Source organism: Archocentrus centrarchus, chromosome 22, assembly GCF_007364275.1.
Source record: "Archocentrus centrarchus isolate MPI-CPG fArcCen1 chromosome 22, fArcCen1, whole genome shotgun sequence".
Lineage (NCBI taxonomy): Eukaryota > Metazoa > Chordata > Actinopteri > Cichliformes > Cichlidae > Archocentrus > Archocentrus centrarchus.
This window is the reverse complement of record NC_044367.1, coordinates 8564503-8589168: the sequence shown is the minus strand read 5'-3', so window position 1 is coordinate 8589168 and position 24666 is coordinate 8564503. Positions and strand designations below refer to the sequence as shown.

The 24666-nt window shown below is 39.8% G+C and overlaps 2 protein-coding genes across 7 annotated transcripts in view; both read left to right on the top strand.

Annotated features, from left to right (window-relative positions):
* arid4a (AT-rich interactive domain 4A) overlaps positions 1–11179 on the top strand; it is a 37171-nt gene extending 25992 nt beyond the window's left edge. For all 3 annotated transcript variants that reach the window (XM_030718856.1, XM_030718855.1, XM_030718857.1), the window contains exons 18-25: positions 301–382; positions 2303–2507; positions 2725–2787; positions 2868–4418; positions 4501–4605; positions 6865–7023; positions 7464–7610; positions 8745–11179. In XM_030718856.1, the coding sequence (XP_030574716.1) occupies positions 301–382; positions 2303–2507; positions 2725–2787; positions 2868–4418; positions 4501–4605; positions 6865–7023; positions 7464–7610; positions 8745–8848 (2416 nt within the window). In that variant the 3' untranslated portion in view covers positions 8849–11179. The remainder of the gene's footprint in view (positions 1–300; positions 383–2302; positions 2508–2724; positions 2788–2867; positions 4419–4500; positions 4606–6864; positions 7024–7463; positions 7611–8744) is intronic.
* Positions 11180–14500: 3321 nt separating this feature from the next.
* The window catches only part of adck1 (aarF domain containing kinase 1), a 107846-nt gene continuing 97680 nt past the window's right edge, over positions 14501–24666 (top strand). For 2 of the 4 annotated variants that reach the window (XM_030719005.1, XM_030719008.1), the window contains exons 1-4: positions 14551–15050; positions 19397–19432; positions 20403–20542; positions 23634–23717. In XM_030719005.1, coding sequence (XP_030574865.1) covers positions 20411–20542; positions 23634–23717 — 216 coding nt within the window. In that variant the 5' untranslated portion in view covers positions 14551–15050; positions 19397–19432; positions 20403–20410. Of the gene's footprint in view, positions 15051–19396; positions 19433–20402; positions 20543–23633; positions 23718–24666 lie in introns of all 4 variants that reach the window. The other 2 variants (XM_030719006.1, XM_030719007.1) reach the window with 2 other exon arrangements.

Sequence of the window (24666 nt, the reverse complement as noted above, 5' to 3'; positions counted from 1 at the left end):
CATTTGACAAACTAAACACAAGGCATTGTGGTAATTCTACATATCTCACTGTTTTTACTGAATTATACAAGGCAATTAAATCGCTTTCTATGTATTTCTTGCTGTTTGTTTGAATATTTTTCTGTAGCAGAAATGCTCCACAACTAAAATGTTTCATAAAAAATGTTGGTGTCACTTGTCAACTTCAAAGTGTTGTTTGAGTTTCTACAGTTCTGAGCTGCTTTAAAGTCTCAGGATGTTAGAGGACGGTGTCCCTTGGTGGTATTTGAGTCTGTCCTTACAGGTGTATCTGATGCACAGGTATGACGAGTGGGTGAAGGCTGACCGAATTATTTGGCCTGTAGAGAAAGCAACAAAGAGAAGGCAGAAGAAAAAGGTGAAGGTGAGATGCCACATTAGAAACTGAAGAACAAAACGTTTTGTCAAATATCCAGTTTCAAAAAAGATTTTCAAAACATTCTTCATTAGACACAGGTGAAAAATAACAAACTAAAAATAGCAAACAAAATAATCTAGCCACCGAACAAGGTCACTGAGCAGCTGGCTGTAGCTGATAGTGAGAAACTGGGGGATCCCAAATTTCCAGCTAAAGAGCCAGTCTGTATATAGTAACATCAGTTTTTGGCTGCAGCCTTATTGACTAGCCTGTGATGCCAACTTCTGATTGGCTGAATTGTCTATCATGTTGTTCAGGAATGACTCACAGCCATGAAAATACAGATTATAACCCATCATTGAGCAATATTAAAGCCATACCTACTGCTCAGCAATATTCCTTAAGGAAACCATGTTTACATTTATGTTTTGTACACAGTTGCTTTATGATGTTATACATAATGTACTGATATCAGCACATAATGTAGTATGGCTGAAGTATGTAGAAATATTCTTGTACACACACGTGTATAATATGATGTAAATGCCTTGTAAGTATGCATTATATATGTCTTATTGTTATATATTATGACATTATGTAGTATAGAGCACAGTGGTGCGATGGTTAAGCACTGTTGCCTCACAACAAGAAGGTCCTGGGTTTGAATCTACCTTGGGCCGGGGCCTTTCTGTGTGGAGTTTGCATGTTCTCCCTGTGTCTGCGTGGGTTTTCTCCAGGTACTCTGGCTTTCTCCCACAGCCAAAAGACATTAGTGCGGTTAGGTTAACTACTGATTCTAAATTGACCATAGGTGTGAATGGTTTTGCATCTTTCTGTGTTAGCCCTATGACTAACACAGGCTAACATGACCTGTCCAGGGTGTAACTTGCCTCTCACCCTGTGACCGCTAAGATAGGCTCCAGCCCCCCACAACACTGAAAAGGATAAGCAGCAGAAAATGAATAGATGGCTTATGTAGTATACGAGGTGTGGCAGAAAAGTAATGAGACTGATTTTGTATTTACCAAAGTTTTTATTTTTTTCAAACATCAATGAGGTCAAAAATTCTGTGACGGAGAGGGCAGTGTGACATGGGGCGTTGTCATGATGGAGCATCCATTTGTCTGCAATGTCTGGTCTCACACGAATGACCCTTTTTCTGAGCCTTTCAAGGACGTCTTTATAAAAAAACTTGGTTGACAGTTTATCCTGGAGGAACAAATTCTTTGTGGACGATTCCCCTTCTGTCAAAAAATGCTCCATCATGACAACGCCCCATGTCACACTGCCCTCTCCGTCACAGAATTTTTGACCTCAAAAGGCATTCCTGTGGTTCCCCAGCCCCCCTATTCACCTGACCTCAGCCCCTGTGACTTTTTCCTAAACTGAAAAATGTCCTCAAAGGACGTCATTTTGGGACTTTAGAAAACATCCAAAGAGTGTAACGGACATGCTGAAGACCATACCGGTTGAAGACTTCCAGCGCTGCTACCAAAAGTGGGAACAACGTCTCCATTGGTGTGTAGCTGCCCAGGGGAACTATTTTGAGGGGGATAACATTGATGTTTGAAAAAAAATAAAAACTTTGGTAAATACAAAATCAGTCTCATTACTTTTCTGCCACACCTCGTATGCCCTTGTACAAGAGTGCAGTATGTACTTTCTGTAATTTGTTTACAATAGAAATTTTTTGTCAGTTCTAGGATGTTTTTACCAAATATTAATATTGAAAACTATTTGGAAAAGGTAATAAGGTAATGCAGAAGATAAGAAGTCTGCTGGAGGGTTTTCTATTATGAAATGGGACTGTAATATTGTCCTGACTTCTACGTTTGTTTTATGTTTTCATTAATCTCGGGAGGATTTCCCCATCAGTGATAGGTCGTGTTATTCTCATCGAAATGCTTATTTCTTCCCACCCAACAGACCAAAGACGAGCTAGATAAGGAAGAAGAGAAGCCAGCACTCATGGCGGCCATCAAGCCAACTGGAGGGAAGCGTGGTCGCCCTCAGATCAGGACGACACCCACCAGCTCTGCTGGCCGCAGCATCTCCAAAACCCCGAGCAGTGAGGGACGATCCAGTTGCAAGAACAGCAGGACTGACATGTCCAGTATGGCCAATGGAGACAGTAAGTGATACAGAGCCTGCTGTCACCAGAGGAATCAAATCACTCCTACATTTTTGCATGACAAGACAGATACAACTGTTCTACACCACACATCCAGCGTGCCAGGAAAGGCTGTAGTTGTCCAGCTTTCTTGGTTAGGATTTGTTAGAATTTTTCACCATTGGGGTGGGGTGTGGCTGTTTGTGTTCTCCCATGTGACGTGCCATCCTCTCTACAGACACTCCTCGTAGAAGAACCAGGAGGACTTCCGGCATGTACGACTCAGACAGAGCGTCTATTGGTGAGAACAGCTCTGTTTATAATAATTGATCCAGTTCACTAATGACTGACTAACCAACCAATGCTGCTCCCACCCTGCAGAAGATTCTGGTAATTCTTCAGATGAAAGTGAATCAGAAGACTCTCCTGACAAAAAAACATCACCATGGCATGGCAGAGCTGAAGCCCCAACCTCCCAGGAAGAGGAGGCAGAAGAAAAGCAGCAGACAAGTGGGTTTGCTAATGTCACGGCATCTCCCAACAACAACAACAACACAGAAATCTGTGCAACAACATCTGAGCTGCCAGAGGCTCCCTTAGCCCTGTGTCCTAGCGTGCCTCAAGAGAAAGCTCATAATGAAATGAGTCAATCAGAGAAGAAGGAGCCGGAGCAGGGGCAGGATCCTGCAAAGGAAGCTGCAGTATTGCCAGCTGACCTGGATAAGGAAAACAAAATGTTACCCATCACAAAGACTGTGTCTGTCCAAGACGAAAACAAAGTGTCTCTAGGGCAAGAATTGCTTCCCGAGATGTGCCCCAGCAGGACGCCACCCCCTTTACCCCCTGAAAGGCAGCAGCAGGTGCCGTCCTCTCTCCCGTCCACCACCGATGAGGACAACTGTATTATTCCTGTGTCCTCTCCCAGAGTGAAAGTTCGCAGGACCAACAACAGGGAGACAGGTTCTGAAACACCCCCCAGAGTCCCTCTCTGCAACCCTAGCCCTACACCCACCGCCAGCCGCTCTCAGGTGGCGGCGCTGTCCTCTCCTCCTCACAGTGTCCTGAAAAGGCAAGATGAGCCCATGGTAGTGCTCCACTGCCTTCCCACGCAGCACCTCCTGCCTGAGGCTTCCACTGCTGCCTCAGACACCGACTCTGCTACTGAAGAGGAGGAGGTGGAGGAGTCAGAGGAGGGGTCACCTGAGGAGGGACGCAGCATGGCACTCAAACGTAAGGCTGGAGAAGAGAGAGAGAGGGCAGCAGAGAAGAAACTCCGTCCTGACAGAAGGCAGGAAGAGGCCATCTGCCACAAGATGGCTGCAGGAACTTCCCTCAAACCTCTCCCCTCACCACTCCACTCAGACAGGAGGAGTGAGGGAATGGTGAAAACAGAGAAGCAGCCTCACCCAGCAGAGGAGCTCCAGAAGGAGATGTCAAAGGAGCATCTTGCAGGTGGAGTCACAAAGGAGACGGCTGTGCATTCTGGGGCAGCTCCCCTTGTCCTGGAGACGCATGAGCCAATGCGTACAGAGGAGCTGGAACCACAGATCGATCCAGAATCACTGGTCTGCCATGAGGTGGACCTGGATGACCCAGATGAGAAGGAGAAGCCCATCCCATCATCGGATCACCACCTCCCAATAATGAATGAGCCACAACAAGCCCCACCACCACTGCCCCACCTCATCCATTCCTCCCTACCTTCCCCTCACACTCCTCACTTCCCCCAGACTCAGGTCATGCCCTTTCTGCCAGAAGTTACTCCCATCACCACCGTCTGCCACGAGGTACTTCACCTGCCCAAGGCTGATGTTGAGGAGGAGGTAGGAGTGGTGAAGGGTGACCAGGAGAGTGACTCGAGTCCTGGTTTTGATGGCAGTGCGTCCTCGTCCTCCACCTCCCTTTTGTCATTGCAGGAAAACAAAGATAGAGGTAAGAACACACCAGTATGACAGAAGCGCTGCCTTATCAGTTGGATTGTATCACAAGTAACCTGTGACCTTTGACCCCTCAGGTCAGAAGAGGATGACTGACTGTAACACCAGCCCATCAGCCAAGAAACAGAAACGGAACCCAAAACGGCCACACACACCCGGGAAGGTGGAGAAGAATGGAGCCGGTGAGTTGAAGCCGGGCTGCTGGACTGTAAATCTGATCGTATCAAATGAACATCTACTTCCCTTTTCTTCAGCCTGTAGCACATCACATGATGTTTGCTCTGTTTAGTTTGGAAACACTGAAACTTGCTATTTTAACCTTTAATAGGTGTTTTATATATCATAAGTTTATATTAGTTTTGTTAAAATATCTTTTTTTCCTTTATATTTATTGTCTCATTAGTGTCAGTAGGTGTCCAGAGTTGGTTTGCTTGTGTCAGTTTACTTTTTAGTTGTCGCTGTTGGTGACCTTGACCTAAGGGTAAAGGTCAGAAGTCAAGTTTTCCAAAAATCTCATGAACGCAATAATTCAAACGAGCTCACCTAGGATGTCAAATTCACAACACAGATGTATCGTGTAAAAAATCTCTGAGGCTACTTTCCCACCGCCGAGGAACCGGTTTGCGTCCCAGTGCCCGTGCTGTTCCCAATGAACCGGCGAAACGCTTAAAAAGGGCCCGCGTTTCTGTGAACTGCTCCTTGACGTATGAGTGTGGGCGGGTCCTCGTCTGGACACGTAGGCCAAAGGGCACAAACGTGGGACAACACGCTCCCCTTTTTTTCTGCTGCAAATACGTTTTACGGTCCAAACCAAACTACTGCAGCATCTGTGGGCAGCACAGAGGTAAACACAGACAGCGATTAGAGCAAGACGACAAGTACGCAGTTTGTGTCCTTTTATCTGTGATATGAACTGATATAAAGCAGCAAGTTCAGCCTTAGAGCCCAACCTAATTCACAGCCGTGAAAATCGCTTAGCTTTTCTCACGTAATACACATGTAATATGGTAGAAAAGTTTATGTTGAGACGGCAGAGTCACGCCCTTCTGCCGCTTTCGTCACGCGTTCGTGGTTCGAGACCAGCTAGTTTGCGGGGCTGGAATTGAACCTGTTTTTCGGCCGAGCACCGAGTGTTTTGGCGGTGGAAAACCCGCCTAACGGTTCAAATTACGGCACCGGAACCCTGTTGGTGGGAAAGAGGCCTGAGTTTGAATTTCGGCAACCTTGAGCCCAAGGTCAGTAGTCAAGTTTAATGAAAATTTTGTGAACACAACAGGTTGAGATAGAGGTCACATTTTTTTAAACTATACAACAGTTGTGTTTATCATGTAGGCTTCTCGTACTGATAGCTGAGCTGCATCTACTGACAAGCTCGGACACTTTGGAATTTGGTGACCTTGATCCAACTCATGCATTTTTTTTTTTTTTTTTTAAATTAAGCAGGTTTCTCAGTGGCTCAGTATAAGCAGGTAGTGATGCCAGTGCCACTGTTTCAGTTGTTTTTGACAAAATGACATTCAAAGCTTTTTCATAATTTGCATTCAGTGAAGTTTTATACTTTATAATAACCTTTTGCTGTCGGATGCTCTAAGTGTATGGATTTTCAGGCCAGGGCACAGTTCAATAGCAGAAGTGTTAAAACATGTTCCACACTTATGGTTTACTGTTTGGTCATGTATGCTGTTATGGTAATGCAGGTAAGAATACATTGGGATTAAGAGAGCATTCATATATTAATGCATAACTTTTGGTGACAAGGGCGTTCAGGGGTGACCGGACAGGCATGGAACCGTCTAAGGAACAGTGGAGAGGCACAAAAAGAGCTTCAGTCTAATGTGACATTTTCAGTCTCTGATGATCGAAAATCTGCCAGAAGATTTTAGAGCTGTTTTTGTCTGCTGACAAGCTTTTGAGATGTTGGATTTGAGCTTTCCTGAGCTATAAACCATAATTATAAAAATAAAAACAAAAATAAGACTTAAAATATCTAATTTAAACACAAACTATTTAAACTTAATTATGATGTCACAGATCCCTAAAATGCTCATGTCCGGTCTTGCTAGGAGCGCAGAAACCCACCCACCTGCTGCTGAAGGCTTCTGTTTTTCAGTAAATCAGAAAAACTATGGCTTCAGTGGAAGGGGGAGGAGCTAAATATCATGTTCCCAGCTGAACATGATACCAAGGCTCAGTGTAAGATAAGTACTCTTGCTACTCTGCTCTGGGAATGAGCAGAACAGGTTCCACTTTTAAAATGATTATAACAGGTTGCAGTATGAACACTTGACTCTCATCAAGACATCCCTGTCTCAAGCAGTTGCACAAATGTGATGCAGCTGATAACACTAGAAGATTCTGAATGCATGGATTATTTATATGAGAAGACACACAACAGATTACTAGGACTGTTCCATTAAAAGGACGTGTTAAACTCTTTCCAGGTCACAGTAGTGACAGTGAGGACCAGTCTCGTCTCTTGTCTCTGTCCAAGTCTCAGAAGTCTCGTCCCAGCCTTTCATCTCCATCTTCTCATAAAGACAAACCAGACAAACAGAGCTTCCCCTCCCCTCAACGCACCTACAAGTGGACCTTCCAACTTGGTAAACACACACACACACACACACACACACACACTGTCACTTGAGTTAAAGTGTGAGAAATTTAGAAACTAAAGTGACATTTAGAAAATGTCAAATGGATGCCCGCTACCAGCTGCTGTGGACAAACCTGTTTTCCACTACAGGAAGTCTGTTGAATGGGAGTGTGCATGTGACTGGGGGCTGAACCATACATTGTCTTGATTGTTGTCTCTCACTCTGAATTGAAGTTGCACTTTTTTTTTTTTTTTTTTTTTATTATTATTATATATATCACAAACAAAGCAGTTCCACCAGACCTGTTTTTACCTCATGTTGATGTTAGGAGAGATTCTAACACAGTTGAACCCCTCTGAGCTTCAGCTTGTTTTGTTTTTTTCTCTTTTTTTTAATCAAAGGACAGAAATTTAATTTCATCTGTGATAATTTTGACTGTTCTTCAGATGAACTGGACAACATGTCAAGCACAGAAAGGATCTCCTTCCTCCAGGAAAAGCTACAGGAGATCAGAAAGTACTATATGACCTTGAAGTCTGAAGTCGCCTCCATCGACAGACGCAGGAAGAGACTAAAAAAGAAGGAAAGAGAAGGTATGAGGAGGGCATGCTGGGAAACCTGGACATCATCCACTCCTTTATTTATCTGTAATCTTAGACTAGTCAAGGAAAACTGTTCCATTTCCTGTTAATCCTGTTGTACAGAAGTTTTCTGCAATTCAATGGTGAGGACAGCAGAGGGCGCTCATGATATAGTCATCACTGAATGAGTGAATGGAGCTAAATGGCTGTTAGGTTTTTTTTCACACTTGACACAATTTTGCCCATAAATCTGTTGAAAGGAAAATTAAACTCTCCACAAGAAAATGTTTATCCCAGGAAGTTTAGGTTTTTGGGCCCCATTTATTATGTACCATCATGTGAAACAGGACATGGAGGGAGGGGGTGTATTTGAGTATTTAAAACTTCTTTTGTGCAAACGTCGATTAATCTGCCACTGAAAGTAGTCCCCAAAAGTGTATTATTTAATCCTGTTGCAGCTCACTGAGGATTTCAGGCCCTTTTTCAAAGTGAGACTAAATACTTCAGAGTTGTGTTTGAGATGTTTGTCTGTTAGGTTTTGTTTGTTTGTTTGTTGGGGTGGCTGTGGCTCAGGAGGTAAAGCAGGTCACATACTAATCGTTTGATTCCTGGCTGCTCTGAACCCCGAGTTCCCAGTGTGTTGAGTGGAGTGTGAATGTTAGATAGAAAGCACTTAGATGCAGAAAAAAAGTGCTTGTATGAATGTGTGTGTGAGTAGGTGAAGGCAAATGTGCTGTATAAAAGGCTTTGAATGCTTGAGTAGAAAAGCACTATATAAGAACCAGTCCATTTACCATTTGTTTGTTTTCTAAATTTGTGTTTAAAATTGCAGCTTGGTCTTTAGCAAATACTGATGCTAGTTCTCACTGAATTTAAAACTTTATAGTCAGTGTGTCAAACATGCATTCAGTGCTTTTCTCTTTCAAAGTTTTTTTTCTATTTCTCAGAAATGAAATTTAATTTCCATTCTTGAAAGAATGATTTGCTTTTCACTGGTTAATTCATTTGTCCATGCTCCACTTATTAGGGTTCATATTATTTTGTCATATTATTGTTGACTATTGATTGTTATTGGTTAAAAAATGCAATTGTCTGGGGATTTATTGTGAAGGTGACTTCCTGTTTGTCTCTGTCCTTCTGTGTCAGTGTCCAACACAATGGCATCAACCTCATCGGGCTCCTCGGACACTGGTATGAGTCCGTCGTCAGCTTCGCCCACTCAGAACACTGTGGTTGTGGAGTGCAGGTGATGACACGCCCACCTGAGCCCTACCCACCCGCAAACCTGATTCCTCCCTTCCACCACAGACTCCACTGTCACCTCTGAGGGCAGAAACTTTAAACTCCATCCAGCCTGATGGAAAGCCATCACTCCACCAGTTTTGGCTGCATGGGCACCGTCCCCACACCTATGAACTGACTTCCTGTTTGAGGAAACTAATAAGAGAAATCTTGCTGTTAGCCACCACAGAGCTGCTCTTCTTTCTTTCTTTCTTTCTTTTTTTTTTTACCTCCCTCCCTCCAGTGTGTCCCAGTGCTTTTGCTATCAGTTTCCCTTTTTTTTTTCCCCCTTTCTTCCCCTGTTTGGTCTGGCTGCAGGGGTCAAAGGTCAAAGGTTTATAGGAATGATTTTAAGCTGGAACAGCTCGTTATGCACACTTTTGTTTCTCTTGAAATTAAAAAGAGACGTTTCCTCACTTCCTGCTGTGAATGTTTTTGGTCTTTTTTATATGAAATTAGAGCTTTTATTTTGGTTATAAACAGACAAAAATACTCAAAAAGTTTTTGAATTCACAGCAGGAGAGAAAAGGAGATATTTGTTAAGCTTTTTGTGTAAAATAATTAAACTGACCCTTCTGCAGCTCCTTCACTTTTGGGTTTGAACTTTAACAGGTGAATTTTGGGTTTTATATGGAATATCATTACTGCCAAGAAAATAGATGAGGGATTGTCCAAATATTTACCAGCAAATCTCCACAAACATTTTCACTTTATATTTTGGCATTTCAGATTTATTTCTAAATATTTTCACATTATATTTTCACATCTGATTGTTTTGACTTGTTAGTAGTGAGTGAAAAATGACACAAACATGATTCAGTTCTTTTTATTTGACGTCATGTTCATTGGGTAATTTTGAAAGTATGGCAAAAATGTTGGGCTTGATTTCTCACAGCTGAGATTCTAAGTAGTCGTTTCATTTGGTGTTACAATGCTTTTTGGTTTTGTTTCATTTTCACTTGATGTTTGCATTTGGATTTTTTTCCCTTGTAATTGACTTGAAAACTGCCGAGTTTGTAGCTTTGAATATTTGTCATTTAAAATGAGATCGCTCTTATAATTACTCAAAATGATGAAAGCTAAATTTGTTGGTTTTAATTTTAAAGTCAAATTCAAATAAATAATTTTTACATCAGTTGGATTTAAAGTAAAAACTTGCAGTTAATTCCGGTCCTGATTTCCTTGGCTGCACAGGGACCGTGTGAGCTGTGGGACGTTTTGACTCTGTGATTTTTGAAATCACAGCTTTAAACTGATGATCTCAGAACTGTGTGGTAGCAGATAATTTGTCAAATTTAAATAGCTAAACATTCAGTCTAGTCATTTAGTCACAAATATGGCTCTGCACCAAAACTGTGATCTAAAACGAATTATTTAGACTTTCATAACTGACGCTGACTCAGTAAGTCTCAGTTTTGAAACCGATGACATCAGACCAATAACCAATAAATTCTGACTTTATTGTTTGATGACCAATTTTTCTTTTTGTTGAAATATTTTGATTCCTGAAGCCATGAATTGGGTTCTAGCTAAATTTGAAAAGTTTCCATTTAGCATTTACGTTTTGCATAATTCCATAAAAGTAGCGACCTATGGAAGTCGTAATTTAGCAAACAAAATTTTTCTTAATTTAGATTCAACTAAGTAAATTTTATGAGTTCAGAACTTTGACCAGCAACTTAATGGACGTAATTTCATATCAATTTTGGGTCATTAAGTCAAGTTCAACTAAAGTGTGTCTAAGGTATGATTGGGGGGGGGTTGGGGCAGTTTTCCCTGTGTTGACTCAAAACTTGTTTATCATCAAATAGAAATATCTTGGTAAATGATAAATGAACATGATGCTGATGAGTGCTGATGTTGGAGAAAATTTGAGCCCTGATTATTCCTCACTACTTCATTGGTTAATTAATTTTAAGTCATAATTTGGACTTTTTTTCTGTACCATATTTTGGGTCTCTAAGCTCAGTTGTGGCATTGCTCTGGAGGGTCTCTGTTGCACTTCTTCTCTGGTTTCTTCCTTCTATGACTTGCTGTCTGCATTCAGCTTGGACAGACAGGCTGCTTTCAAATCCTCAACTCTTTGTGTGTGTGTGTGTGTGTGTGCGTGTGTGCGTGCGTGCGTGCGTATGTGTACATAAATAGCTCTGAGTAAAGAAGAGAATAAAGACGCACCCTGTATTTCAGAACTACATTTTACACGCTTGTAAAGAATAATTTCTAATATTTTTAAGAGAAGACTGTTTGTACTGTTATATTATGGATTTTTTTTTTTTTTTTTTTTTTTTTTTTTACTATGTGATGTTTTTCTGGTGGCTCTTAAAGAGAGCATTGACTGTAAATGGAGAAAAACACATTTCCTCCCAAGAACAGAAGCCATGCTGGAACTGTGTGCACAACAAGCAGCGCTCTCTGTTTCTAATAAAGTTTTTAAAGGTTTCTGCTCTGTGCCAGTCTTATTTCACAGTCCTAAACCAAAATCATCTCTCCACATGTGGTCCCCGTGGTAAACGGAGTGACCCCCAAACTGGGAGAATGGCTCCAGCAGTTTCCAGGAACAACATCTGAGATCTGTCAGAAGACAGATCTCCCAGTAAAGTAAGCCATGAGAGGTCAGTTTTCCCCCGTGATGTCCCCAATGTAACATCTCTGGGTTTAAATAGGATCAGTGTTGATCATGTGCAGTGGGCCAGAAACCCAGAGGCTAAAAAAAAAGCTTATTGTGCTCACACACACCTCACCCTATATGCAGCCACTGCTGGGCCTCTGACATTATCAAATGATTGACCATCTCTCACCACAATGAGAAAATCACAACCTGTTCCTACCAGAAAGAAATATAGTTTAACTGCTTATACAAAAAAAAATCCTATAGAAGGTGAACACAACTTTCATATAAGGAAAGAGGCTGAAGGAGGCTAAACTGTGGTGTGTCGTAACTCCAGTCTTTCAGGTAAACATAATAACTTTTGAGTATTTCCATTTTATTTTCATTAGTAATCTCATGATGCTGCAGTGTTGGTCAAACAGGCCAAATTCCAGCCTCTGATCATGGCTGAACTGCACTGTACCTGGGTCAGTATCACTAAAAAGTGCCTTTGGGACATCATGATTTGTCCCCCCAAAAAGTTATGATTTCACAACTAATTTCATATCCATTGTAAGTTGACCTTAGGCTGTTGTAAATGCATGTTGGCCAAGCTCCCACAATTTTTTTTCTTTTTAATTTGTTGCAAGTAGAAAAAAATGAGCACATTGTAAAATATGTCCACCCTGTCAAGGACAAAGTCAAAAGAAAATAAATATTTTTTTTATAACAATTTGATTATAAAATGTGCATTTTCAGATGGCTGTTTTGTCCCAATAATATTTAATTGCTAAAAGAAGTCTTTTGAAAATAGTGAAAAAACTGCAAATTGCTTGTGTCTTCAAAGAATCTGATAGTTGTTTTCTTTTCTAAATAAAATCTCTAAAAACAGCGATCTGATCAGTTGTTCAAACAATATTATTTGGCAGTGATTAGTTTATTAGGAAAATGTGAAAAGCTTTTACTAACTTGTAACAGTAATTTGACTATTTTCAAAAAACTGAAAAATTACAGGGTGGCCAAAAAACCAAACTGCTGACATGAGTAGATTAATTAGGTGCTTTCTCGACAAAGGTGAACATTACAAAACATAAATATGAACATTCATAAGTTCTTGCATCACAGTTAAAATATATAAGATGGTAAAAGGAAGTGTATGACAAATTGCTCCTCTCAGTCACTTCCTTTGTAAGCTCTTCACTGTATGGTATGCAAACTCTCTGTTTGTGCCCAGTTGTCACCTGACTAACAATCTTGTCTACGAGATTAACCGTTTTTAGCAGTATGGGCTTTGTTTCAGAAAAATAGTTCAAAGAACTATTAAATTATCACCATCTCATCAAAATATGTTTAAAAAAAAAAAAAATCCCAACTATACAATACAAAGTCCACCCTGTCATGCAGGGTTTGGTGATAGGCTGGACAGTTTTCTATTAATCACCTTTTTCTCTGACAGAGTGGACATGTTAAACTTGACAACATCTAACTACAAACATAATGATGTGAAAATGAGGAAATATAAGTGTAGCTACTCACTGTAGTTACAGCTGTTATTTAAACCTCCGTTGAAGAAAGACAGATTGAGTGTGCTGATGTTACTGATTTGGTTTCTTAAAGGGCCAATTCCACTATAATGACAGGGTGGACGTGCACAAAATGTGCACAAAATAATAAAAATAGAGACAAAAAAAATCAAAATAGTTTGTTTCACCCAAGAATTTGGTGAGAATAAGAACATTTAAAAAATATTTGCATTTTTTGCCATTTAATACCTTAATACACTACTTGAAAGGAGCAGACCAGCGTGTGGGACATAGCAAAAGCAGATACATCCAACCAAAGAAAATGGTATAAAATTAGTGAAATTCATTCTAAGAAACGTGTCCTTGTACTGATTTGTGTGTCAGTGAATGCACATTTGTAATACCACCTAAATTTTCATTACTATGTAACATGCTAATAATAATTTATTGATTCTGATGAGGACACCAAAAGGTACTTTACAGTGATATTGACCCACCTGCACCACCAACACAGCCAGTCGGACTGTTCCCACCAGGAATTCCAGCACGAGGTGGAAGTTTTATAAAGCTTTTCTGCTCTACGTGAGCACTCAAAATGCTTTTCCTCTATGATGCTGGAAGAACCATCAATGAGGAAGCTGATGTTCACAGAGTTGTTCAACAACTGCATTTCGCTATGCACTTGTTGAAAACACAACTGTTTCCAACAACTACTATATATGAGGATAATGTAGGACATGTTTAAGAGACTGAAATTAGAGTATATTAGAGTGTTCAAGAGCTTTCTGATGGTCTTTATAACTGTTGTTTTAAAACTCTTCTACAAAATACTGCACTCAAAATAGACCTAGCTTAATTACTGACTATCAGATGTAATGTGAATTTTAGGCGATGACCTGTGTGTCTTTGCAGATATCTACAGACAGGAGTATTACAGCAGTTAGTGTGTCCTACTACAGAACAGGCCATCCAGTGAATAGATTCTCTGAGTGAGACATCTTATGTGTTTGTTGATGTTTGGGACCGAATAACTGAAGAAACCATTATCTTTACACAAATACTGCAGGAGGAGAGGCAGAAATCCTGTCATTACCACAAAACACGTATTCAGTTGTAACTTGATGATTCTCTTGGGTTAGACTAAAATATTTCAGATTGGGCTTTTTTGTAGAAGTTTTTCAGTTTAAACAGTTTTGATTTTAGACAACTAAAGACTTTTAGAGCCTCCATCAGCCTCTTTCTCTTTCCGCAGAGTTTGAGATCTTTGGCTTCACAGGCTAAAAAAAATGTCTTTGAAAACTGCTGTGAGGCCAAAAAAGGTTTTTAAAGCTTTTTTTAAATTTTTTATTTTAAGTTGAATATATAAACTTGTGAAAAAAAATGCAAAACTAAAATATTTCGAATTGTTTGTAATCGTTTCTGATTTTTTTTTCTTTATGTATTTTTCTTTTAAATCGTTATCCACTTTTTGATGAAAGTTGTGACGCGTGTGGAAAACGTCATTGTGATCGCCGGAAGTGTAGTTTAAATCCATCGTAAACAACAATACTTTCTTGCTAAATTACCGCAGACACCCGGGTTAAGCTTTTGGTGGGCAGCATAAATTTAATATATCCACCTCGGATTATCTTGCAGGCTTGGTAGCAGGTGTACGGTAAATATAACAGGGTGTATATCGGGTCATACTACATTAACCAGAATCCTTTGCTTTGTCGTCGAAAACTCGCGAAGAGGTCAAAATAAAACCAGTAAGTGGTAATCAGTCAACGCGTGTACGAGTCCGGAAGGGCGGCTACTTGTTCTTTAATTAAGAGGTCTTCTGTTTAGAGGTGAAACGCTCATGTTGAGTGTAACACTGTAACCGCTGGGTGACGTACGTTTTCTTAAACGCGCTTATTACAAAACGCAGGCAGTTGTTGCATAACACACATGCACGAGTGGTGTTTAGGTCACAGTCGCCGTATACTGTACTTTATTGTGCTCTTTTAGAAATGAGACACCTCTGAAATCCAACCTACACCAAGAACGAGAACTGAACTGACCTCCCTCTAGCTGCTCTGGGTGAGTGGGATCTGTCCACGTCTGTAACATGTCCCGTGTGTTTAAGTACACACACATCAGTGTGTGCACAAACAGAAGGATGCGTAATTGCCAAATATATGAATGAAATATGGTGAGAAATTTTCCACAGATGACTGGTTTACTTGAATAAAGCAACAGACTGTCTTAGGGCTGTCACTATTTCAGATTTTCACTAAGTGGGCAAATAAGCAGGTGATATTTTTGCAACATCTGTTAAAATTTTTTAAAATAATGCTGTAAAGTCATTAATTTATATATATATATATATATATATATATATATATATATATATATATATATATATATATATATATATATATTTTTTTTTTTTTTTTTTTTTGACAAATCAGTTAAACTCAAATTTCAAGTACATGATGGTGATATAAAATGTATATTATGGATAAAAAATACATATTTCCCATTAGAGAAACACAGTTATCTTTAGTACATGTCTAAAACATCTATTTTATTGTGCTAAAGAGATATCAGGTGAAGCTGAACTAGGGCCAGACTGTACTCTTGTTTAATGCCAATTTGTACCACAAGATGGTGCAGTGAGTCAGTGTAACAAATCATTAAAAACACTTTATAATTTTTAAATGATAACCTGACAAAAGGCAAGACTTCTTGAGAAAAATGAGGGTAGTGTAAAAAGAAATATCAGAAGTTACACAACAGCACTTTTGGGGAAAATAAACTGCTTTTGCTCCCCTACCTTTATGCTAACTTTCTTGGCAGCCCTAGAGACAATAAATAGTGGAAGACTGAGCAAAGCACATTTGGGGTGTGCACTGCAAATCATGTGACTTCTGAAGCTGCAATTTGCATATGATAAGTGTATTTTGCATCGAGTTTTCAGTAGTTTCATGAATTTCTGCCAGTATGGCCACCAACGTTGCTAGAGTTTGCTGTGCCATTAACTGCAGTAATAACAACAAGACTTCCACTGACACCAGGATGGGTCAGAAGTACAGATTTAATCAGTTTCCTACTCACAACGAGAGGTGAACGATCAATTCCATGAGTAACTGAGTCAGTGACTGTGAATAGTAATAAGTTGAGTTCAACTTGATGATGATCGGAGAAAAATAAGGGTCAGTGAATCAGAATGGGTGTTTGCTAATTTCAGAAATGTTTGTGAAATATTTAAAGGTGGCATGAAACACTACAGCATAGTGGCTAATTTACACCATGGAGCCCTGCTCTAAAAAACTATCATAGATTTAACGCTGTCTGTGAAGCTGGGTTTAAGAAATAAGCGTTTACGCCTGATCAGACGGGATTTATAAAGAACAGGTACTCCCATTCCAATGTGCAACGACTTTTAAACATTTTACAATGTTCACAGAATGCAAACTATAAGGCTCTAGCAATATCTTTAGATGCGGAGAAGGCATTCGACCGGGTGGAGTGGGAGTATCTATTTAATGTTTTGGGCAGGTTTGGTCTGGGCCTGGAATTTATTAGGTGGGTTAAATTGCTGTACAGTGCCCCCACTGCAAGGGTCTTGGTAAATGGCTCTACTTCTGAGTTGTTTCACCTGGGTAGAGGAACCCGTCAGGGCTGTCCCCTTTCCCCCTTATTATTTGCACTGGCAGTGGAACCACTAGCGGAGGCTTTAAGAATCAACCCTGAGATTACTGGAATTCGATTAGGAAATATTGAATACAAAATTTCACTCTATGCTGATGACATTTTACTATTTATTACTAAACCAGAAACATCTATCTCAAAATTAATCTCTGTTATTGATCAATTTGCCCAAATCTCAGTGTATAAAATTAATTTTGAAAAGTCTGAGGCCTTGCCACTGGGGGTTCAGAGGTCTGGTTGGGACCCCCCTGCTGACTTTCCCTTCAGATGGTCAACCACAGGTTTTGCATATTTGGGCATTAGAGTATCTGCAAATACCTCTGAGTTGTACAAATTAAATTTCAAAGCAGTTCTGGACTCAATTAAGAGTGATCTGAATAGATGGTTTGACCTCCCACTGTCCTGGATAGGTAGGATGAGTTTAATAAAAATGAACATCCTCCCCAGGATACTTTACCCTATGCAAATGCTACCTCTTAAAATTAATAGAACAACCCTCTCTGAAATTGAAAACTGCTTATCCAAATTTATATGGCATGGGAAGAAACCTAGACTTAAGATGAAGATTTTACAACTTCCAATTGACAGGGGGGGTCAGGCTGTCCCTAACTTATTATATTATTATTGGGCATGTCATGCCAGGTTAATATCGGGGTGGCTACACTCTTTTTTACACCAATCTGAACCGCATGTAGACAGTTGGTGTTGTGAGCCCTTTTCGCTACTCTCTGTTTTGTCCACAGATCTAGCTGAGCTTCCGGTCGGGGTTGGAAACAATAACTTACTGCTTATAACATTAAAAGTTTGGCGTAATATTATGAGTCACATTGGGAGAAGGAAATATTCAAGTGCAATGCAGCCGCTTATTAAAAATAGAGCCTTTCCCCCTGGTATGGGTCCAAGTATATTTGACAACTGGTATCACAAAAATTTAAAATTGGTTTGTGACTTGTTTGAAGAAGGTAGGTTTGTGTCCTTTAGACAAATACAAGTTAAGCATAATATCTTACAGAAGGACTTCTTTGGTTTCCTTCAAGTAAGACATTTTGTACAATCACTTATTTTTCCAGACGACCAGCCAATTTTAAACCCCATAGAAAGTTCTCTGCTTAAATTTAACACAGGTCCTGACCATAAAAAGAAATTCATTTCTTTTTTTTTTTATAGGCAACTAATAATGCTAAAGCCTCTCACAACTGAAAGGTCCAAAAGGCATTGGGAAACGGATTTGGGGGTTGAACTTAGCAGTGAAACATGGTCGAGGGCTTTTTCACTAACAAAAAAAAACATTTATCTGCAACAGACTCAGGGAGAACCAATTTAGAATTCTTCACAGGCTACAACGTACTCCACAGTTTATGCATAAACTTCACTCTCAATATTCACCTCTCTGTATAAAATGTAACACAGTTGTGGGTGACTATTATCATTGTATCTGGCAATGTGCATTGATAAACAGGTTTTGGAAGAATGTTGCTATAGAACTTTGTTCTATTTTTCATCAAACAATTCCTATGGATCCTAGGTTGTTTCTTTTTGGCTTATCTGTGCATGGCCTGTCCCTGATGCCTGAGGAGATGATGTTACTACGCAAACTTTTACATCTGGCAAGACGCTGCATTCTGTTACAGTGGATCCAAGGACAGCCCCCTTCTGTTACACAATGGTACAGAGAGACATTTAGGGTCCTCCCAATGGAGCGCCTCAGTGCCCTAATAAAGGGCAATTTGGGTGCCTTTTATAAAATATGGCAACCCCTTCTGGATTACTTACCTCAGGATTTAAATGATATACTTTGCAAAGGAGGGTCACATTTTATTTTTAAAATATAACCAATGTTACGTCTACTTTATTTTATGTATGCCCTGTGCTGGCCTGTTCTGTTTTTGTTGTTGCTTGTTTGGGTTTTTTTTTTTTTTTTTTTTGCTTTTTTCTTTTTCTCTCATCATTTTTTTTCTTTCTCATAAAAGTAAATGTTCAATAAAATATATATGAAAAAAGAAATAAGCGTTTACATTTTTTTAGAACATGTATAGTGCCATCTTGTGCCATTACAGAACATTACATCATTAGGTTGGTTGATTGGTTGCTGGCAATATATTTACATTAGTTTATGTTAGCTAACTAGCGACAGAACTGATAAATTTTAAATTCTTTATAGCTGAGAAAAGGAAAAAATATAACCCAAATAAATTGTTTAGGTTGTTGAGAGTGGGAGCTCTGGAGTGTGTAACCTTGCGCTAACACTAAACAGTGCAGATTTTTACAGCTTTCAACGGTCCAACAAAGATGGACTGGTTATCAGTCAGGAATGTGCTTGATGATGTTACACACCCAGTGGCTCAGTCTCCCTTAATCGCGGCTTGTCTCAGGGCTGCCGCTTCTAGAAACAGATGACTGGGGCTGCTTTGACAGCTAGTGCTGTGTACCTGAGATGATAATATTAAGGATATTTCATTTGATTAGGATGAACAGGTCTCAACACACTGATTGCGGGACATAGAACATGCTTGCTGGGGGCAATGTGGGACATGCTTTAAATGCTATGAGATTTAAATTTCAGTGTAATTAAAAAGTGAACATAAACTGTACAGGTTACAAATTTGGCATTTAGCATGCAACTTAACCAACTCATTTGCTTAAGCAAATAACAGAACAGAAGTATAAAAAGAAGCTATAGTATGTTCTTCTGGTCTTATTACACTCCCCTTTTCTGTTTCCAACATAACCAGGCTCAGGGAGGGCAGCCATCTTCCCTGGGAAATTAGGTAAAAGAGAAGACAGTAAATGTTTTAAAGTTACACATTATGCAACTGAAAAGTGTTCAAGGTTTAATCACAGTATGAGCAGTATCCATTTATTTTAATAATGTGAAATGTAGGATTTGATGTTTATGGACTTTGACACTAAAGTCAAGAGTGCTTTATACAACACGTTTGCATTCACCCATGCTGTTTTTTAAAAAAAATTTTTTTACATATAAGAACTTTCTACACACACTCCGATAAATACATCGGGAGCAACTCTGGGTTCAATATCTTGCCCAAGGATACTTGGAGCAGCCAGGAATTGAACCACCAACCTTCCAATTGGTAGATGAGCTGCTCTACGTCCTGAACTACAGCCACCCTTTATAGGATTAGAAAACTGTCTTTTAAGTATCATCCTTAGGGCCTAGTATCTGTTACCACTTTTCTACCAATTAACAGGTAGCCCTGTATTGGTGCCTTCTGAGAACCACCCCAGATTTTGATTATTTTAAGAACTGATCATTACATAGTTCTACTAGTAAAAGTTGGATTAAGTTGGGTTGCAAATAGAATCTGTGGGCATCTTGTGGGTCATTTTGTTGCTGTAGCCTGTACCATAGCCACTGACATTGGTGGTTCCAGCTTTATACCAGCCATTCTGTGTTACTGTGCTAGTGTCAGCTTTTCAGCACTGGGAAAAGTCTTTGGTAATGCATGAACCAGATGTAGACTGGGCACCAATGGCTGACAGTAAAAATACACCAAGTGTCCCAAGACCTGAACCCTCACAGAACTAAGATATAACCTTCTGTCACACACAAATCTCAAATTTAGATTTATCACTAGAGGCACTTTTCTTTTGGTGTAATTTCAAAGTGAATGATGGGAAACAGCCACAGTTAATCAATGCAGCATTATTCTGAGTTATCAATGAATGAAACATTTCTTTAGCACTTTATTGATTTACTCCTCTGTCTTCTTCCTGCAGTGTCTCTCATGGCTAATCGGCTCTTTAAAGTTTCCTCTCTAGCCACAGCAGTATTGGGCTCATCTGGATTTTACCTTTACAGCAGACAGCCAGACCTCAATGACCTAAGTGTGATCCGCTTTGGACGAGCTGTGGCCACCGTGAGTTACTGCACACCTCTGCTCTGACCAATCACATATTTTATTGATTTTAAAAAGAATTTTGGAATTGTGTCCTTGGTTAGCTAGTTAGTTAGTTGTGGAAAATAGGTGTTCTTTGCTGAATTTCAGCTAGTAATTAAACACAAGATTCAACATAAGCTTTTAAGAGCAGTGAGGAAAGCATTTAGTTAGTCCTTTTTTCACTTCCTCTCAGCCATTCTGCATTTCCTCTCTTCTTAATTTCTCATTCAAGGAAGAGAGGAGTTTTTTTTTAAGATCTGAGTGGCACTTGAGCAGGAGCTGTTAACAGCACAGATGAACTCATCCACAGTAAGACTGTGTTCACTGCTGATGGGAGAAGTTTTGCAAATGGTAAAAGTTACTGAAATAAATAATGAAAATGTTGATAGAATTTAGCAGACTGGAGGGAATCAGTGTAGATGGTTTGAGGTTTGAAGAGTGGAACCTGGTATAACTCACAAATGCACACCTTAAAGCAGAAAACCCACAAGCTGGAGAGGAAATGGTCTCTCACTAAGTTAGATCTTCATTTAGCCTGGAAAAAGAGTTTATTGCTCTTTTAAAAAAAAGCCCTCCGTAAAGCTAGGAAATCTTACTATTCATCACTGATTGAAGAAAATAAGAACAATCCCGGGTTTCTTTTGAGCACTGTAGCCAAGCTGACAAAGAGTCGGAGCTCTGTTGAGCCAAGTTTTCCGGTAACCTTAACTAGTAATGACTTCATGAATTTCTTCACAAATAAAATTTGAACCATTAGAGAAAAAAATTATGCATAAACATCTCAAAGACAAATCTTCATGTTTGACTGCTTTCAGTACTACTGGGATTTGTTTCACTAGTTACCTCCTCCAAACCATCAGTGTGTCTATTAGATCCCATTTCAACTAGACTGCTTTAAGAAGTCCTACCATTAATTAATGCTTCAATCTTAAATATGATCAGTCTGTCTTTAATAATTGGCTGTGTACCACAGGCTTTTGAGTTGGCAGTAATTAAACCATTACTTAAAAAGTCATCACTTGACCCAGATGTCTTAGCTAATTGTAGGCCAATCTCCAACCTTCCTTTTCACTCAAAAATTCTTGAAAGAGTAGTTGTAAAACAGCTAACTGATCATCTGCAGAGGAATGGTTTACTTGAAGAGTTTCAGTCAGGTTTAAGAATTCATCACAGAACAGAAACAATATACCGTTGACCATAACATTTTATTAGAGAGATTAGAGCATGCCATAGGTATTTTCTTACTTAGGCCATCAATCCATTCGTCCTTCCATTTTCTGACAACCAGGTCGAGATTATGGGGGCAGCAGTGTAAGCAGAGATGCAACTTCCCTTTCACCTGGGGAATCCTCCAGGTCTTTCAGGTGGTCCATCAGCAGTTTGTCCTACCAAACAGGACCAAACAGGTGTAATCTGCATATTGAAATGTCCTTGGACATGAATCTGAATTGCGGTCACCAAACTTTAAAACTGCCATACCTAGAAATTCTGCATGAAAATTATGTGGAAAATCAATGATGAAGAGCCACTTTGGCAAAGTCCAGTGCTCACTAGGAACAAGTGTGACTGGTTGATTTGTGTAAGAATTAATTTCTGTTCATTCGTGCACACCCCTATCCTCTTCCACAGGTTATTGTTGAAGGACTTGAAACTTGTCATAACAAGTATCCCCCTCTTTAACCATAACTCTGTAGACACATTTACTCCACACAGCTTTGTCCATATTGGCTGATGCACCATTATCAGTGTGACTAAACCCAAAATACTCATTAAGAGTTAAACTTTTACATCTTCCACAGGTAGAAACTGCACTCTGGCGGCGTTTCCCTGTACTTCAGTGGAAGACCGCAATATCTCTATTGCTGCATTTCCACTAGTACTTACTCAGTGCGGCTCGACTCGACTTGGCACAGTTTGTAGGCTTTTCCATTAGGTCCTGGCACCAGGTACTTTTGTAGTACCCACTCAGCCGGGGTTCCAAGCGATCCGAAAATTTGACGTTGAAGGACAGCATGCCACTGATTGGTCAGGGAGTGTCGTCACTAGCTGAGTCACTCTCGTGACTCCTTCACCAGAATCAACCGTGCCAATTTAAAAACCCGACAGCAAGAAAATGGAGGCATGCAAACCACTGGGTGGCTCGGTTGAGTGCCCAGGCCTACGGTTTGCAGTGGTAGTTTTGGAACGAGAGAGCATCTGAAACACGCACACAGCATGCATATTTTAATACTTAACAATGATAACATTCATCCATTAAAACATTGTATAGGGGACTTATGCATGATAGCGATAGTAAACTGGCATTAGCTACTGTTAGCTTGCCTCTGTCTCATCCATTGTTGTGTTTTGTTTTGTGTCACATGCAAATTACGTCAAGAGACTACTGATGCGTTGCTATATTGACTCCACCCACATTGATGTGGTACGCAATTGTAATGGAAACAAAAGAAGACTGTGGTGAGTCGAGTTGGGTCGACCAGCGCTGAGTAGGTACTAATGGAAACGCGGCATATATCAGTATAATAGAGAAGGGGTGTCTATTCTTTAATGATTTTGAAGCTTATACTTTAGGGTTAGGGTACTGGACTCACGGTACGGACCATGTGGCATGTAATAAGAGCTGAGTTGTGTTAAACTCTGTGAAACAGGTAATCAAAGACTAAATTGAACCCTTGGTGCATTTAGTCAATGACACTCAAAATAAATGTGAGTGGTATCAGTATTTTTGAATGTTGATGTCTTTTGATGAATATTCTGTTCATCACTTAATGATTTAGATTAACATTTTCCCATTTTCCACGAGCTATAACTTAAGCTCAAATCATGCTAGATATGTGAGAGGACATGTCAGACCTTTGCCTGTCATCTTGTCACACAGTTCTTTGACATTCAAGACATCTTTACAGTAATTTAGTAATAACCATGCTTTCACTTTACAGACGAAAATCTCTGATTCCATTGTGTTGCTGTAAATCTAAATATGTTTCCTTATGGAGAAGTTAAAAAATAAAACAAGTCTGTGTGCTTTCTTCTCATGACACTTGCATGTCCCTTTTTGGTTTGTCTGCAGACAGCAGTCATCAGCTACGACTATCTGACAGCTTTCAGACACGTGGAATACGGCACAGAGGAGTACAGGGAACTCAAGTCCAAGGTAAATAATCACTTATTCTGTTTTTTCATCAGAATGGAGATAGGTAAAATGGGTTGTTTCCTCTTGGTGATGAGTTGAAGTTAAATGTACTGCAGCAAGTGGTTAAAGCCAGGGTTCTAGCCAGAAAAAATTCACAGAACGGAGGGGGGTACCAATCAGACGACTGGGATGGGGTGTGTGTGGGGTTTGCCCTAGATACCAAACAACCACTTGCTAGTGGTAATGGCTGTGTCACTAGCTAACTCCATTCCAGGAGCTAACAACGGAAATTCTCAGCCCGGCATGACGGTACCTCAACAAGGCGCAGTGGTGGGTGATTGGGCACTAGCTAGAGCACTGAAAGTACTGTAAACCACGGAGTTGGGCATGCTCTGCTGGACAAATGTAATGACATATCTAGAATGCACTCATCTGCATATGATCGTGAGTGACATCCAATTCTTAATCCATAGGGTTTAATATGATATCGGCCCACCCTTTGCAGCTGTGACAGCTTCAACTCTTCTGGGAAGGCTTTCCACAAGGTTTAAGAGTGTGTTATGGGAAATTTTGACCATTCTTCCAGAAGTGTATTTGTATGGAAACTTGTTTCCACTGCTTAAAAAAAAAAGAAAAAAAGGCCATCCATAAGTCAAAATTTTGAGTTAAGAATCTCAAAATTTTGACTTATTAATACTAAATTTTGATATAGATAACTCGAAACATTGAGTTATTTTCTCAAAATTTTGAGAAATTCAGCCATTCAGTAGCTGAATGATGCAACAGCCTTGAAACACGTCGGGTTGGCAAGGGCCTTCTCATCACTGCTTGCAGTTTTAATTGTCATTATTTACCTCCACCAAGGAGGTTATGTTTTCGGTCGCGTTGGTTTGTTTGTCTGTCTGTCTGTCTGTCTGTTTGTCAGCAGGATTACTCCAAAAGTTATGAACGGATTTTGCTGAAATTTTTG